Source organism: Bombina bombina, chromosome 3, assembly GCF_027579735.1.
Source record: "Bombina bombina isolate aBomBom1 chromosome 3, aBomBom1.pri, whole genome shotgun sequence".
NCBI classification, from domain to species: Eukaryota; Metazoa; Chordata; class Amphibia; order Anura; family Bombinatoridae; genus Bombina; species Bombina bombina.
The window spans coordinates 1,207,335,002-1,207,354,354 of NC_069501.1; the positions used below are offsets into that span (position 1 = coordinate 1,207,335,002).

The 19,353-nt window shown below is 34.1% G+C and overlaps 1 protein-coding gene across 1 annotated transcript in view; it reads left to right on the forward strand.

The window, feature by feature from the left end:
- The window catches only part of DLG2 (discs large MAGUK scaffold protein 2), a 2,066,337-nt gene that overhangs the window by 942,403 nt on the left and 1,104,581 nt on the right, over positions 1–19,353 (forward strand). The window contains 2 exon segments of the mRNA XM_053708663.1: positions 2,400–2,544; positions 10,794–10,935. Coding sequence (XP_053564638.1) covers positions 2,400–2,544; positions 10,794–10,935 — 287 coding nt within the window.

Genomic DNA, 19,353 nt, shown 5'->3' on the forward strand with positions numbered 1-19,353 from the left:
TAAAAAAAAAGGCTTGTTGGAACCATATGTGAATATGGGGATATTTTAGAATATTTGTATGGATAAAGTAATGATTACAATCATTCATCACTGTGTGGGACTAAAATATCTAAATAAGAACTTTCATTAAAGGTACAGTTTACACCTTAGTTGTCTTAAAGTCTTACCTTCGATTAAGCTGCAAATAGCCTCCTGCACCTTTTCTATATCATGCAGCAGGAAAGGTAAAAAAGTTATTTTAAAATTAATATTGTTTCTGGACACTTTGAAATGGCTGCCAAGCTCTGCCGACTGATGATATCCAGATTTAAGCTGCATCTATGCACTCTGCTGAATAGCCTTGACAGTCTGTTGAATCCAACTAGTGAGCCTTTTGTGATTGGACGCAATATCCAGCCCAGATCATGATGTCATCAGTGGGTGGGGCTTGGCAGCAGGCTTGGGGTGCAGGAGGCTTTTTGCAACTTAATCTAAGGCAGTGTTTTTCAACCAGTGTGCCGTGAGAGATCCTCAGGTGTGCCGCGGCAGACTGACAACAGTGCGGGGGTGTCCCTCTTTCAAATTTTGAAATATTGGGAGGTATGTGACAGGCTCATCAGGCATCATTTACAACCATGACATTCATTCACAGACAATCATTATGATTGTTTGTGAATGAATGTCAATATGTTATGTATAGTTTGTAGGAGGCATGGCATGACAGCACAGTACAGTGTGTGTGTATATGTGTATATATATATATATACACACTGTGTGTGTGTGTGTGTGTGTGTATATATATATATATATATATATATATATCCTGTATTAGGCTACAATGTGTGATTTTGTAAAATTTTGGTATGGTGGTTTGCTGCAGGATTTTTTAATGTAAAAAAAGTGTGCAACGGCAAAAAAAAGGTTGCAAATCACTGATCTAAGGTAATACTTTAAGATGACTATGGGCAGACAAGTATATATTGTCAAAGTGATAGTAGGTAAAACCTAATAATTAAAAAAATGTATATATTTATGTGTATACATTCATATCTAACTGTTTAGTTTAATTCAATGGATAATATCCATGTACACATAATATAACACTAATATATGTATTCTAAAAAAGCAATATTAGAAGGGGATTCAGGATATTACCATTTAACCCCCTTAAGTAGGTTTATATTTAGGCTGACCATATTTCCTTGAGACAAAAACGGGACATTGAGATGTCAAAAACAGGACGGGGTTAATATTCTTTATTCATAGGGAAAAAAGTAAGATTTTAACAAAAGTTAACTTTTATGACATCAATTTAAACTATTGAGCCAACAATTATCCTTCAGTGACTGAAGAGCTCATACAATTTTTTTTGGTAGACGTAGAGCTAGAGGGGACTGTATGTCATCATGATTGTACCATGAATATATTTTACATGTAACATGGACATGGTGGAAGAACTGAGAAAAATGTGGAAATACATAGTTACTTGATAATGATAACGTCTGTACAACCAGCACTGCAGCAGCATGACAATAAGCATAATTAATGATAATGACAATTAAATTGATTGACAGGCACAGACACTGGTCATACCTTGGCCGTGCACAATTCTTGCAGAAGCTCAGAACTTAGACAGTTGATCTACTTTCTTGTCTTGATCACTATGTTTGTACTATGTTCACACTGTGACACAAACAAGAAGATGGCAATATGAATTATCTCTCTGGTGATGGACTGGTCAGCCGCTAATTTGGATGATGGCAGAGACAGATGATCATCACATCAGATGATGACAGAATAGTTCTAATTTCCTTCTCATCATGCATGACCAGTCTCTCTCCTTAGATCAGTCTGACAGCTCACGACTGAGTACTGAACTGCTGTGCTGTCACTTGACTCACTTGCTATCAATGACACGGCCCTAATTTTGAGCGCGGGTGGCATAGATGCGGTCGCGGTGCTGTGGATCATGTGGGCACGACCACCCAACCCTGCAGTTAAAAAAAAAAAGTGGTGTGTGTGCTACAAAATTACACTTGCGCTGCCCACACGGTCTGGTAACCCTCAAAACGGGACAAAATTTATATTATTAAAGAATTGACGGGATGGGGGAAAAAACATAAAATAACGGTACTGTCCCTTTCAAAACGGGACGTATGGTCAGCCTATTTATATTTACCTGTTGCCATGGACATTCAGAGACCATATGTAGAATTGCTACCGCACTGTTCTAAGAGAAAAATAAGTAGCATGTAGCAGGGTCACATAATCTGCAGCACACTTAAGCATCCAAGATTCACTTCAGCTTTTCTGGGTAAAGTTTAAATGGTCTTAATTATTTCATGGACTCACAACTGCAAATCAATTATTTTATCTGTTAAAACATTGCATTTAGTTGATTTGTTGTCTGTTATTATTAGGTCAATAATTACAGTTTAGAAGAAGTTACACATGAAGAAGCAGTTGCAATTTTGAAGAATACATCAGATGTAGTTTACTTAAAAGTCGGGAAACCAACAACAATATATATGACAGATCCTTATGGCCCTCCTGATATCACACACTGTAAGTATGCATAAGAACTTTACTTTTTGTGCTGCTAATACTATTCCCTATACAACCTAGCATTCTACTATTGACACCTACTGGACTGCTGCATTGTTTACCTAAATGGAAAGTCCACCAATACAGCAGTGGGTGTTTTGCTTATCACTGTGCAAACTTTAATTTCACAGACCTGCAATGTACTTCCTGTTAGATTCATATTCAAAATAGACAACTTTAATAGGACCATTATCTTGTGCAAAATATATTTTAAATATACCTAAATAGTGATCTATTATAAACATGGTTCCCTTTAAATTGATATTAAAACTATCAGGAAATGAGGAAATGCATATTTGTTCAGAACCAATATCTAAGGACAGGACATTTAAAGGGACATGAAACCCACATTTTTTTCTTTCATGATTCAGATAGAGAATACAATTTTAAACTACTTTCTAGTGTACTTCTATTATCTAATTTGTTTCATTCTTTTGGTATCATTTGTTGAAGGAGCAGCAATGCACTAATGGTTTCTAACTGAACTCATGGGTGAGCCAATCACAATCAATATACTGTATATATGCAGCCACCAATCAACAGCTAGAACCTAGGTTCTCTACTGCTCATGAGCTTGCCTATATAAACCTTTCAGCAAAGGATAACAAGAGAAGGAAGCAAATTAAATAATAGAAGTAAATTGGAAAGTTATTTAAAATTGTATTCTCTATCTGAACCATGAAAGAAAAATTTTGGGTTTCATGTCCCTTTAATGTTTCAAAAATTAAGAAACTATAATATAATTGTAATTAACTTGTAATTAACTTATATTATTGTAATGCCTCTTAAGATCTTATCAATATAGTGTTATTAAATATTACTGTACAATGTGTTTGATTGTGTATATACTTTATCATCAATATTGTTTTAACTGGATTACACCTAGACTACATATGTATTTAAACATGGTTGCACTTGTTACTAGATCTTAGGTAAAGAGAATTTTGATAAAAAAAAGGATAAAACTCAGTATTTATTGCAGTGCATAAACATTTATTTAGTAAAAGAAAATAAATTATAATGTGTGAGATATTAAAGACTCCTGATTAATTCATCACCAATCTGCAGTAAAGTTGGGAGTTTGTCTATTTTAAAATTAAGCTGCATAGGAGATACTTCAAAAATCATGTTTTTAAAAATCTTAAATCTGTAAAATGCTGTTTTTTTTTACTGTTATTTAAATGATTGAATCCATTAGCATCTTAGATCAGTATTTCTTTCTTTCAATAATAAAAGAGGATACAGAATGATTTATGCTGTTTTTGTTGCAAAAATAACTCCTTGATAAACCAATGGTAAAGTGACACATAATCAAAAATATAAGACTGCTTCCAGCGCCTCATTTTTAGCTTTAGTAGGATTTACAAAGAAAGTCATTAAAGGGATACTAAACCCATTTTTTTTTTTCTTTCATGATTCAGATAGAGCAGGAGATTTTAAGCACCTTTCTAATTTACTCCTATTATCAATTTTTCTTTGTTCTCATGTTATCTTGATTTGAAAAAGCAGTACTGTAAGCTTTAGAGCCAGACCATTTTTTGTTCAGCACATGGGTAGCACTTGCTGATTTGTGGCTAAACCAATCAGCAGCTCTACCAAGATGCTGAACTAAAAAATGGGCCGGCTCCTAACCTTTTATTACTGCTTTTTCAAATCAAGATAACATGAGAACAAAGAAAAATTGATAATAGGAGTAAATTAGAAAGTTGCTTAAAATTGCATGCTCTATCTGAATCCTGAAAGAAAAAATGTGGGGTTAGTATTCCTTTAAACTCATGAAATAATCTGTGAACTGTGGAAGTCACAGCACTGGGAAAGCTTTAAAGGGACATATAACTCAAAATTGTTCTTGATTCATAATTAAGCATATGATTTTTAACAACTTTCCATTTGAATTCTATTATAAAATTTGCTTAATATACTTAGGCCTCGATGATATATTGTTCGCCAGCTCAAACCTTCTTTTTCTCGCTGACACTCGCAGGGCTGCCCCGATGCAATGATCGTAAAAAAGGGGCAGTCCCTGCGAGTTGCGAGATGGCTCCTATTAAAAGTAATGGAGCTCGCTGGATAGGGAAACTTCGCTCCTTAGTGCGAAGTTAGCAGAGAGCAGGGGGAGCACTTTAAAATTAAAATCCTGCAGCCAATATAACTCACATTACGCTGCTTTCTGCTTATAACATCTTACATTCGCCTATATGTTCGTATGCATTTGTTTTTCTATTGGGGTTATAAGTGTTCGTATTGTTTTGACAAAAGCTCGCCACCTTTTAGTTGGCGAGAAAAAACTGTGATATCTGCAGTGCGAAAATCTTTATAGAATTACGCTGGGATTAGTGAGACATTGTCATATACGCCCATGGAACGCCCATGTTCAGCCAATTTTACGAAAAAACAACAATTACGCTTTGCATTTTGTATTTATAAATTCAAATTTCTGTGTTATTTTTGCACATTCAGTGTACTACAATTACGATTTACGCTGTGAATATTTAATTTGATTTATTCCTGTGTAAATTAGATACTAATTTTACGTTTTTGTTAACATACGATTTTTGGTGAAGAATTTTGTTACGATTTTTGATGCACCTTAACAATACAATTTTTCCCTGCTTATTTTTGTGTGAATGATTCAAATATTTGTTTTGTATAATGTTTAAAATACGAATTTTGTTGTGCACATTTCATATGAAAATGCAGTATACGCCCCTTAGCGAGACACCCTGTTTTCATGGTAAAAAATGGCTTTAGATCATTCCACAAGGGAAATAGAAGGACTGGCGAGCATTCTTTAATAATCTCGCCAGCCCAGAGAGCTTTTAATCATCGAGGCCTTAGTATACTTTATTGAAGAAGCAGCAATGTACTACTGGGAGCTAGCAGAACACATCCAGTGAGCCAATGACAACAGGTATATATGCACAGCTACCAATCAGCAGCTAGCTCTCAGTGGTACATTGCTGCTCCTACTTAGGCATGTATTTCATCAAAGGATTGCAAGAGAACAAAGTAAATTAGATAATAGAAATAAAATGGAAAGACATTGGATTTAATGTCCCTTTAACTCATCCTGAATTATTCATATTTTAACACACATGGAAAGAGTACAGATTTAGGGGACGATTTAGCATTGTCTGTCCGACATGATACGCTGTAGCATATCATGTCCGATAGACATCGCTGAATTCCGACAGCATATGCTATCGGCATTTAACATTGCACAAGCAGTTCTGGTAAACTGCTTATGCAATGCTGCCCCCTGCAGATTCGCGAGCAGGGGGTGTCAATCAGCCCCGATCGTATAGCAGGCCGCAGTTTCAGAGGCAGCAGACCATTTATGGAGCAGCGGTCTTAAGACCGCTGCTTCATAACTCCTGTTTCAGGAAACAGGAGCTTCAGGGACCATTAGGCCCTTGATAAATCGGCCCCATAGTTTGTATTTTATTCCCAAAATGAAAGCACATTCAATTTCAAGATTCCCATTTTACTGATTTATATAAAATGATGTTTATCCCAGTATACAAGAATTAGACCAGAAATGACCTAGTTAATAGGTTAAAAATACGTTATGAGACATCAAAATACAAAGACAGAGGCCTATTTATCAATCCGTCAACTGTGCTGCATTCGCCGGCACCAATACGCTCGCCTGACATCGCCTAACATTGCTGCCGCGGACCTGAATACGCTCTCCATATTTAACAAAAAAGCTGTCAAAAAGCCACGCATCAAGTACGGGTCGATGAGCAGCGGACTGTTGTTAACTAACAGTCATCGATCTCGCTGCTACTCGGCTTTTTTACAGCTTTATTTGTACCCTGTCACTAAACACCGCCACTATACTAAACTGTTTAACCCCTATCCCGCAACTAAATAAAGTTATTTACCCCTATCCCGCCGCTCCCGGAGCCCACCGCCACTCTAATAAAGTTATTAACCCCTATTCCGCCGCTCCCGGAGCCCACCGCCACCTACATTATGTTATTAACCCCTAATCTGCTGCCCCCTACACCGCCGCCACCTACATTATGTTATTAACTTCTATCCCGCCGCTCCCAGAGCCCACCGCAACTAAATAAATGTATTAACCCCTAAACCACCCCCACATTTCCATAAACTAAATTAACCTATTAACCCCTAAATTAACCCCTAAATCTAACAACCCGCTAACTTTATATTAAATATTAACTCATCCCTATCTTATAATAAATTTAAACTTACCTGTAAAATGACATTAAACTATATTAAATTAATAATTAACCTACTCTAACTTTTATACTAAAATTACATTAAACTATATTAAATTAATAATTAATCTACCCTAACTTTTATACTAAAATTATAATAAACTGTATTAAATTAATAATTAATCTACCCTAACTTTTATACTAAAATTACATTAAACTACAAATTAAATTAACTATATTATATATTTACACACCTAACCCACTCAAATAATTTAAATCTACACTAAAAATGACTAAGTTACAAAAAACTAACAACTAAGTTACAAAAAATAACAAACACTAAGTTACACAAAAAAATAAACACTATCAAAGATTTAAACTAATTACACCTAATCTAAGGGCCCTATGAAAATACAAAAGCCCCCCCAAAATAAAAAACCCACTAACCAACAATAAACTATAAATAGCCCTTAAAAGGGCCTTTTGCATGGCATTGCCCCCCCAAAAATCAGCTCTTTTACCTTTAAATAAAAAATACAAATACCCCCCAACAGTAAAACCCACCACCCACACAATCAACTCCCCAAATAAAATCCTAATCTAAAAAAACCTAAGCTCCCCATTGCCCTGAAAATGGCATTTGGATGGGCCTTGCCCTTAAAAGGGCATTTAGCTCTATTGCTGCCCAAAGCCCTAACCTAAAAATAAAACCCACCCAATACACTCTTAAAAAATCCTAACACTAACCCCAGAAGATTCATTTACAGTTTTTAAGATCCGACATCCATCCTCCAAGAAGCCGGCAGAAGTAATCATCCAAGCGGCCAAAGTCTTCCTCCAAGCCCGCAGAAGTCTTCACCCAGACGGCATCTTCTATCTTCATCCATCCGGTGTGGAGCGGCTCCATCTTCAAGACATCCGACATGGAGCATCCTCTTCAATCAACGGCTTTTTCGAAATGAAGGTTCCTTTAAATGACGTCATCCAAGATGGCGTCCCTTAGATTCCAGTTGGCTGATAGAATTCTATCAGCCAATCGGAATTAAGTTTGAAAAATTCCTATTGGCTGTTGCAATCAGCCAATATGATTGAGCTGGCATTCTATTGGCTGATTGGAACAGCCAATAGAATGCAAGCTCAATCCTATTGGCTGATTGGATCAGCCAATAGGATTGAAGTTCAATCCCATTGGCTGATTGCAACAGCCAATAGGGTTTTTTCAACCTTAATTCCGATTGGCTGATAAAATTATATCAGCCAATCGGAATCTAAGGGACGCCATCTTGGATGACGTCATTTAAAGGAACCTTCATTCCGAAGAAGCCGTCGATTGAAGAGGATGCTCCGCGTCGGATGTCTTGAAGATGGAGCCGCTCCGCGCCGGATGGATGAAGATAAAAGATGCCGTCTGGGTGAAGACTTCTGCGGGCTTGGATGAAGACTTCAGCCGCTTGGATGAAGACTTCTGCCGGCTTCTTGGAGGATGGATGTCGGAACTTCAAAACTGTAAGTGAATCTTCTGGGGTTAGTGTTAGGATTGTTTAAGGGTGTATTGGGTGGGTTTTATTTTTAGGTTAGGGTTTTGGGCAGCAATAGAGCTAAATGCCCTTTTAAGGGCAATGCCCATCCAAATACCTTTTTCAGGGCAATGGGGAGCTTAGGCTTTTTTAGATTAGGATTTTATTTGGGGTGGTTGGTTGTGTGGGTGGTGGGTTTTACTGTTGGGGGGGTATTTGTATTTTTTATTTACAGGTAAAAGAGCTGATTTCTTTGGGGTAATGCCCCGCAAAAGGCCCTTTTAAGGGCTATTTGTAGTTTATTGTATGTTAGGGTTTTTTTATTTTGGGGAAGGTAGCTTTTTTATTTTCATAAGGCCCTTAGATTAGGTGTAATTAGTTTAAATCTTTGATAATTTATTTTTTATTTTTTGTAACAGTGTTTATTTTTTTGTGTAACTTAGTGTTTGTTATTTTTTGTAATTTAGTTGTTAGTTTTTTGTAACTTAGTAATTTTTTAGTGTAGATTTTAATTATTTGAGTAGGGTTAGGTGTTTAAATATATAATATAGTTAATTTAATTTGTAGTTTAATGTAATTTTAGTCTAATAGTTAGGGTAGATTAATTAATAGTTTAATATAGTTTAATGTAATTTAGTATAATAGTTAGGGTAGATTAAATTAATTAGTAGTTTCATATAGTTTAATTTAAATCTAAAGGTAAGTTTAAATTTATTATAAGATAGGGATCAGTTAATAATTAATATAAAGTTAGCGGGTTGTTAGGTTTAGGGGTTAATAGTTTAATTTAGTTTATGGCGATGTGGGGGGGCTGGCAGTTTAGAGGTTAATAGGTTTAGTAAGTGCTAGTGATGTGGGAGGCCAGGGGTTTAGGGGTTAATACATTTATTTAGTTGCGGTGGGATCCGGGAGTGGCGGGATAGGGGTTAATAACTTTATGTAGGTGGCGGCGGTGTAGGGGGTGGCAGATTAGGTGTTAATAAGTATAATGTAGGTGGCAGCAGTGGCGGAGCAGCATATTAGGGGTTAATAAGTATAATGTAGGTGGCGCGGTGTCGGGGCGGCAGATTAGGGGTTAATAAGTATAATGTAGGTGGTGGCGGTGGTGGGGCAGCAGATTAGGGGTTAATAAGTGTAATGTAGGTTGCGGCATGTAGGGGTCAGCAGATTAGGGGTGTTTAGACATGTTAGGGTGTTAGGTGTAAACTTATATTTTATTCTCCCATTGGAATCAATAGGATATCGGGCAGCAGCGAACATAAGCTTTCGCTGCTTTCAGACTCCCATTGATTCCTATGGCATCCACTGCCTCCAGGGTGACGGATTAAAAACCAGGTACGCTGGGCCGGAATAGTGGCGAGCGTACCTGATAGGTATTTGATAACTTGCAAAAGTAGTCAGATAGTGGCGAATTTGCCTTCAGAAGATCTGTAGTGACGTAAGCATCGATCTGTGTCAGATTGAAACCGGCGGATCGTATGTTACGTCATAGATTTCTACTTCTGCCGGTCTGTAGGATTTGATAAATAAGGCGAATCAAGCTCTCCACAATTAGGCTGCGGAATTCTAGCGTATTTGCGGTTGACGGCTTGATAAATAGGCCCCAAAGTCTCATATATTTATAAAGAATTCCTTTTAAACATGTAAATGTATTATAGTTGATGTAAAACAGTAACCAGGAAAGGATTTGTTCATACAAATATCAGTTAAGGATGAATAAATATTATTAGAACCTTGGAGCTTGTATCTAATAGGATTAGTATCTTACCAGGCCTCCAGTTCATTTTTTAAGATTTTTTAAATAAAAATTTGTGTTGGAGACTAACATATTTCCATGGGCAAAAACCATTTAAAAAAGGATGAATATTGCACTTATATTTATAGCTTAATATGAAAATGGTTTGTGTGATCACAGAACACATTGAAAAAGATGACTGGTAAGGCTGCATATTTGTTTTTATCTAAAATGGAGCTACAATTAAAGGGACATGAAACCCAAAATGTTAGTTTCATTAGTCAGATAGAGAATAACATTTTAAACAACTTTGCATTTTACTTAGTTGTCCCTGGTATCCTTTGTTGAAGGGGCAGCAATGCAATACTGGGAGCTATCTGAATGCATTGGGTGAGCCAATAACATGAGACATATATGTGAAGCCACCAATCAGCAGCTCCTTAAGTCTACCTATGTATCCTTTTCAACAAGCGATATCAAGAGAACAAAACAAATGAGATAATATAAGTAAAATGTAAAATTATTTAAAATCACATGCCCCATCTAAATCATAAAAGAACAAATTTGGGTTTCATGTTTCTGTTATATAACAAAATGAATCAGTGTGGATTTAATTTGAGATCATGGATTATCTGGTCTGAAGTTGGGTACATGATCATGTAAATGCATTATGTTTGATATTTATGTAATACATTCTTTATTTGGTGGCTGTTTTACTACTTTGAACTAATATAGATGTTTGATTAAACTTTTGTTTGGTTAAATTATTAGCATATTCTCCACCTTTGGAAAGTCACATGCTGAGCTCTGCCAACAATGGGACTCTGGAGTACAAGAGTACTTTACCACCAGTATCACCGGGAAGATATTCTCCAATTTCAAAGCACATGCTTGTAGAGGATGACTACACCAGGTCAGGAAATTCAGTTTAATATTTTTCTTTCATTTTGGGCAAGTATAAAATTTGCATATAGTTAAAATAGAAATAATGGATTGTTATATTGTTAAAGTTTATGCTACTTTTACTCCTTTCAGAAGGATTAAGGGCTCTTTTGAAAAAAGTCAGATTCGGAATCAACTGTGTTTTCTAGCCCTGTATTGAGTAAAAGCAAGTCGTTTCCAAAATAATGTATCAAAACCAACAGCTCAAGTCCGTTCAAGAGGGGTTTGTTATAAAAATAGCCATTTTCTAATATAAACAGTGTAGGTTGGCTGTCCACAAAATACTGAATTTATTGGCCCCAGATATCAATAGGGATTGTTGTGTAAGAGCAGGGCACACCAAACAAGCTAGTTTGAGTGATTTACAACCACTGCTTCTTGATTTGCGGTAAGCAGGCTTGCTTCAGCTGCTTGATAAATTGCGCCCTATGCCTGACATCTGTGAGTTTAAGTCACATGACCTTGACATACCGCGTGGGCATCAAGTCAATAGCTACTAGCTCTATTTAGTGAACAAACACAGGTGTTGCTAGTGCTTAATATGACAAAAGAACTTTATTAACAAAGTCAAAATATTTCTAGTTACAGAAAAAATAATAATTATTAATATAGGAGTTTGTTTTTTCACAAAGTCTGCAAACTTAAAGGGACACTGATACCATTTTTTTTCTTTCATGATTCAGATAGAGCATGCAATTTTAAGACTTTCTAATTTACTCCTATTATCAATTTTTCTTTGTTCTCTTGCTATCTTTATTTGAAAATCACGAATGTAAATCTTATTGGCCAGCCCATTTTAAGTTCAGCACCATGGATAGCGCTTGCTTATTGGAGGCTTACATTTACCCACTAATAAGCAAGCATAACCCAGGTTCTCAACCAAAAAATGGGCCGGCTTCTATGTATCACATTCCTGCTTTTTAAATAAGGATAGCAAGAGAACGAGGAAAAATTGATAATAGGAGTAAATTAGAAAGTTGCTTAAAATTGCATGCTCTATCTGAATCATTAAAGAAAAAAAATAGCGTTTAGTGTCGCTTTAACTGCTGCACATTTTAAGTAAAACTTTAATTAAGTTTTTTAAACCATTTTTAATTTACTTTATTAGTCTATAATTGCCACAGAAATGGTTTCAAACATATGTTGGACTAGATGAATTACTAAAGAAAATAAAATAAAAATATTTTTTATAATTGTGTATATATGTAGTTATGTAATTGATGCTTAATTTAATAATTTGAAGGAGATAATTAAGAAAACAAGCTTTTTATCAATATTTAACTATTTTGTTTAATTTAATGAATTGAGATAGATGACTGCTTAAAGGGACAGTGTACTGTATTTTTTTCATCTCTTTAATGTATTTCAAATGAACTATTAGCTTGCTGGAGTGCATTAAATTTTTTACAAATGGCTCCTTTACCTTTATTTTGTCATTTTAAATAGCTTATCTTGACTGTTGTACCCCCGCCTATACTGAAAGTTAGCAATATTTTAGAGGGAGTTTAATTTATCAGTTGTAAGAAGATACGCTTTAGCTTCCTTTTTAATGTAGGGCTGAAATTCTAATACACTGTGCTCTATTTCAAAAGTAATTTTTTTGTGAGCTAAAGGTTTTGTAATCGGCGCTCTAGCTACAATAAAAAATTTTTTTGTGAGGGCCGTATGGCTAGGGCGTATGGCTAGCTAACAAAAAAAATTATTTTGAAGTGTGCGACCAGAGCGCGGGGTATTTGATTTTCTGATCTACATTAAACAGTAATTTAAAATTAAGCCTAAAGAAACAATTCCCTATACAGCTCTACAGCTAGTAGAACAAGTATTTAACATTATGGGGAAACCAATCCGTATACTGTCCCTTTAAGTATTTTTAATTGTTTGAAATTTTTTGTAGACAAATATTCCTTAAGTGATGGGTTTAAAGGGACATAGAAGTGTTAAACCAAAATACTCTAATGTTTTAGATACTTGTATTATTGCACTATTGCTTGCATAGAACTATGTGTGTAACATCAGGTAATGCCCAAGTTTATAAGAAAATGATTCCTTAAGTTGAAAAACTCTTCATAATATTTAAGTGAGATTTTTTATGTACTAAAGCATTTCAATTACTCATTTGACTCACATTATAGATAATGTATTATAGCAAATGCAGTAAATGCTGCAGTCACTTAAAGAAACGTTCCAGTGCAGAAATAAACTTATGTAATTTGGTAACTCCTTTCAAGGGGTTAGGCACACTGTCAAGGGGGCCCTGAGTAGGAAATGGCTAGTGATTGGTGGTTATGTGTGTGTGCATGTCCTGATTGGCTTACTGGCTTTATCACTTCAACAGCAGCAATGCATTGTGGCTCATTATTGGTTCTTTAACTATGTGTTTAACCCATATGGGGGGTTTTAGTCGCATAGTTACCAGACAAACAATTGAACAATAACAAAGTGCTTTAGTGAATTAAAGCATCTTAATGTTGCATTAGAATGGAGAAGGGAATGGTAGGGTTTGCTCTAACAGTGTAAGGTCATACCTGTGCTCTTAGATAAAATGTAAGTTTACTAAACAAAATTTCATACACTCTATATACTATGTGATCGTGGACTAATATAAAGTCTCATAAAGCATGTGGCACAATGTAATAGTATTTATTATATGAATTGCAAAACGTGTTTTTGTTTTATTGAATTGCCCCATGCCTGTGATACCTTTTTATTTTTTGGTAGTAGATTTTAAATCAGAAACCTGCAAGGAGAATCCTCGAAGAACAGGGCTTGGTCTAGAGGTGCGCTTCCAAAACTTGGATTTTTATCGTGTTTCTACATAAACTGCATTTGTGACATTGTCTGCTATGGACTATTGGAATGTCCTCCAGATATATATTTTGCTCAAAATGTTTGTATTTCTGTACATTTGATACAGAAAGTCATTGTGTTTTATACTGCAGCATTGTTCCTCAATGGATGTCGTTGACAGCAGAGACCGTAGTTGACTTTAATTTAGTCAACATTTGCAATAATTGGAATCATGTGAAGAACCTGGATTATTTTAATTAATATAGGGAGTGTGGACATGTGTACTACTGACTAACAGAGTGTGGATATTGAACACAAAAATGAGCTGAAATGTATGACGTTATGACTAAAACAATAAGCCTCAATGTATGATGTTATGATGATAAAAATTAACTTAGAAATACCTTATCTGTGTATCATTCATGTGTGTTTTGATATTTTCAAATTTAAACTTATTTGTCTAATATGCCACTGACACTATTTTCTCTATAGATCTCAGCTAAAGATTATCAACTATTACAAAGTTGCTAGTTCTGCATTTTGTGGACTATCTTATAATTACAGGCCATTCTAGTTAATATAACCACATACTTTTTTGATATCAAATTCTAAGCTATATTTTGTTATTAAATATATACAGTTTATATTTGTTTCAGTCATACAGCAACTTTTGATAACATAATTTAGAATCATTTACACTATTTTAATGCATGTATAATATTGTTTACAATTGTGAATGTTTCCCATTATTGTGTACTGTACAATTATAGTTGGCCTTAAAATTGACACATATAAAAAAAATTGTTTTTTTAATCTCTTCAAGGTGCAAGACAACTAAAATAGATAACCTGGTTATGCTTTGATACCAAACTATCCAGTTTGTTTCTCTATTAAAGGAATAAGAAAGTCAAAATTAAACGTCCAGGATTCAGATAGATCATGTTGTTTCAAGACACTTTTAAATTCCCTTCTATTTTCAAATGTACTGCATTCTCTTGGTATCCTTTGTGGAAAAAGAAGATGCACATATCCTATACTAGTGGAAGTTAGCTGCTGATTGTTGCCTGCACAGATTTGTCTCTTGTGATTGGCTCACTAGATGTGTTTAGCTAGCTGTTAGTAGTGTAATGCTGTTCTTTCAGCAAAGGATAACAAGATAATGAAGCAAATTTGATCATAGAAGTACATTGGAAAAGCTGTTTAAAATTGTATGTTCTATTCTAATCATGTAAGAAAATGTTGACGTTTCCTGTTCTTTATCACCAGCACGTTAAATATTTTACACGTTGCTAAAGTTTGCATAATTATTTCACAAGTTAAACAGTTCTAAATTGAGAGAAAACATTTTGTAGATAGTCTAGAATGTCAAAATACAACCACGCTGATATTAAAGCCCTTTTCCTTTATTATTATTATTATTATTATTATTATTATTATTATTATCAGGTATTTGTAGAGCGCCAACAGGTTCCGCTGCGCTAAACAGGTTCTGCAGTTCTTTACTGCTGTAACCTTTCAGAGATTTTGATTTATCTGTTTTATAAGGACGTTATACTAAATTAAATTTTGAATTTAATTTCTCTTTCTCTCCAGTTTGTCTCTCTATCTCTGAATTCACTTAAATTGATACTGTACTTTTTTTTCCCTTTATGTGTCCAAATTATGACTTGTTATATCAGAGTTAGTGTATTAAATAGATTAGAAATGGTTTATTGTTGCTAGTAAAATAGATAGTTTTACTCATTAAAGGTGCTATCTATACTAAAAACTTGATTGTTCCGGAATTGGCCTTTGTGTATATATTGAGAGCTATTGCGGTAGCTCAGCTCTTTTGGATAGTGTGGTATACAAAGTCATTGGAGAAAAAATACATTACAGTGTCCCTGTACGCTCTGTTGAATCTACAATACCACAATACTAGCAACATTTTCTCAGCTTTCTGCCTTGCCAACAAGGTTGCAGATCCCCTTGTTCAACTATTGAATCTTGCACAACTGTTACTCCCCTTTACACCTGTTAACCTCACAAAGCTACCTCACTTCTCATAATAGACATTCTTATTAACTTACTTATCTTGGTTGCTTGGAAAAACACTCTGCACACTCTTAAACAATCACATTTTAGTCTGTATTTCTCAATTAGATTGTAAGTATTTTTCCAATGAAGATTAAGACCTTAGATTTTTTTATGGGCTACTCTTAAACAAATCTAAAAAAAGTTGAGTTCTAATACCAGAGACCAATGTAAGGAGTACAAAACCAAATACTTTATTTTGCCTGTTTGACTTCCAGATTTTTCTGTTATCAATAGGTGCTGAAGAGAGAATGTATCTCTTACCAATATTTGGTAGATTAATTTTAGTATGGCCAAAATATTGTAAAGTTCTATTAATGCTTGCAACTTCCCTCTTTTCCTAAAAGCATGTCCCCTTACAGGAACAATAATTAATAGCAAAATGGAACTCGCATTAGCCCCCTGCCCCTTGTACCCAACATCTTCTCTATATTATTAGATTTACTTTACTCTACTTAAATATATAATTTACACATTAATTTATTATTAAAGAAAATTAAATATATTGCAAACAAAATTATAAAAAAACAGAGAAAAATATATTAAATAAATAAATCCCCTTCTACTTCCTAGGAGAATTTTTTATGATCATCAATGACCACTACAGAGCAATCAAAATCGACATAATTAAGGGCATCATAAAAACCATCAGTTGTTACATCCCACATGGCATCAAATATACCATAATCAATTATCATAATATTATTTGCTATTCCACACACTTTCCTTTAATAAGTTAAGAATTAGCATAAATACGTGATACCTCTAACACTAAATCTAAATCACCTTTTCATATTCATACTATACCTTAGGAATCATTCTTTAGAAGGTTTCCCCTTTCAGTTCCAATCCTGACACTTTTTTATTTTGATAAGCCACAAGTGGTCCATTCAACACTAAGGCAACCAGTTGGTCCTATTGACTTTAGCTAGCAAGCTTATGGAGCTGACTCAAATGCACGGTAGCTTCTGTCACATTTTCAGACATCAAGACTGACTATTGATTAGATCTACTGCGCATGAGAGGCAGCTCTGTAAACATGCAGAAAATATCTACGAGATGGCAATTCTTTTCTTTTAGACTGAACCATCCTTTTGTTGATTACACTAAAAAGTAAAGGGCTGCATTGGGGAGGACAGAGGAACCTTCTGAAGAGGGGTTTGTAAAGGAAAAACAAAACAGCAAAAGGTGAATTAGCATAGTAGAAAATGTCTAATTTATTTTTGAAAATAGTGAACCTATTAAATGAATGTTTATTCAAAACTTTACTGTCCCTTTAACTTATTCTATCACAATAATAAAATAACATAATTAAATACTACATATTTACATTTAATTAGTTTAGTTTCAGTTTAGAAATACAGTATTAGAGAAACTGTTTACAATACTAAGAAGTAACTAACAACCATCAAAATAATAATCAAAAATGTTCCATATAAAGCACTAATAATAATACATTACAACTTTTGTCTTTATCATTTTTAATCCTGAGTAATCTTTTATTCTCAAAAAAAACAAGAGAGATAATTAAATCCAAAAGTATAAAATAATTTAAATTTAATATAATCTAAAATTGTATAAAGGTTTTCCTTCCTAAAAATCGTAGACTTTTAGCATGCCAACACTTAAATATTTGTAGCAAAATAAATAGTTTTTATACATATAATAATGAGCCATGTCACAAATTATATTATTATTATATTATTATATTAAGCGATACAATTAATTAGCAGGTGTTTTTAAGAGAATATCCCAATAAGAACAAAATTGGACTCATTTTAAAATTCCTGATACCTATAATACTTAAAATATTCAATCACAATAAAATAAATACTATATTTTAATGTCAATCAACTTAGTTTTAGTTAAACATATTTTGTATCTAGAGAAACTATTTACTCCTCTAGATCCAACCAATAATAATCATATATGTTTCAGATAAAGAATAAACAAAACACTAATGATACATTACAACTTTATTATTATTATTATTATTATTATTATTATTATTATTATTTTGTTCATAAAAGCAAAAGTAAGAAAAATTCTAAATGTATAAAATATCTAAATCTTCTATGCTAAATGAAAAAAAATATGAATAATTTCCCTTTTTTCAAAAAGTACTATGAGGTATTATATTTAAGTAACAAAAGGAAACCCCAAAGGGTATCCTAAAAGGGGGTGCACCTGGGAAAAACAATGTAAATGTCACAAGTTAAATAACAAAAAAGTGTTTATGAAATGTAACCTTTGCAAATCAAAAGTCCAATTCAAATTAAGTTTGTAATCTCCAAAGGTTGGTTAAGTGTTTTTTTCTTTTTCCAAAGGATAAAATTAGGTAGATAGGCTGCTCCACTTGTAAACCCGGTGTTGTGGGTAATCTATAAAAAAGAAAAGAAAAAATAGAGGGTGCCTCATAGTGTATTTCGACCAAAATAGGTGTGTGAACATGCAGATGAAATAAGGCTCACCAGAAATTTATGCACCGTGCTATGACCGGTGCTAACGAGCAGGCTAGCACATTCAGTGACTAGGTACACTGACAGAGGATCCCACAGCTGCAGTCCGGAAGAAACTACCACAGTCTCCTAAAGGTATGCCACCAAGGACGAAGAGTGACTCCAGCAGAGTCTCAGGAAAAAAGGATATATACTACTGAACCAGATCAGTATGTGTATATATATATAAAAAGAGAAAACTTCCCTCTGATATTTTCTCTGTGTAGGCTTCTAAACAAATTCCTAACAAATTCTAATTTACTAATACTAATAGTATGGTGCATAAATATCTAGTGAGCCTTATTTCATCTGCATGTTCACACACCTATTTTGGTCGAAATACACTATGAGGCACCCTCTTTTTTTATTTTCTATTATATTTAAGTAACAGTATTAATGTGTCATCAAGTAAACTGTTTTTATGATATGTTTATTCATATTTAAAATCATATTTATGTTAATTTAAAAGGACAGTCCAGCCAAAAATAAACTTTCATGATTCAGAAAGGGCATGTAATTTTAATCAACTTTCCAATTTACTTTTATCATCAATTTTGCTTTGTTTTCTTGGTATTCTTAGTTGAAAGCTAAATTTAGGTAGGCTCATATGCTAATCTCTCAGCCCTTGAAGACCGTCTCTTATCTGAATGAATTTTGACAATTTTTCACAACTAGAGGACATTAGTTCATATGTTTCATATAGATAGCATTGTGCTCATGCCCGTGGAGTAACCTAGGAGTCAGCACTTATTGGCTAAAATGCAAGTCTGTCAAAAGAACTGAAATAAGGGGACAGTCTGCAGAGGATTAGATACAAGGTATTCACAGAGGTAAAAAAGTGTATTAATATAACTGTGTTGGTTATGCAATTATGGGGAATGGGTAATAAAGGATTTAACTATATTTTTAAACAATAAAAATTCTGGTGTAGACTGTCCCTTTAAATTAATGTGGGTGCTAGCATTTTATCATTTGTAGGATGTTTTCTTATTTCTAATTTACTTCCTAATATAATCCATAAACTTCTACAT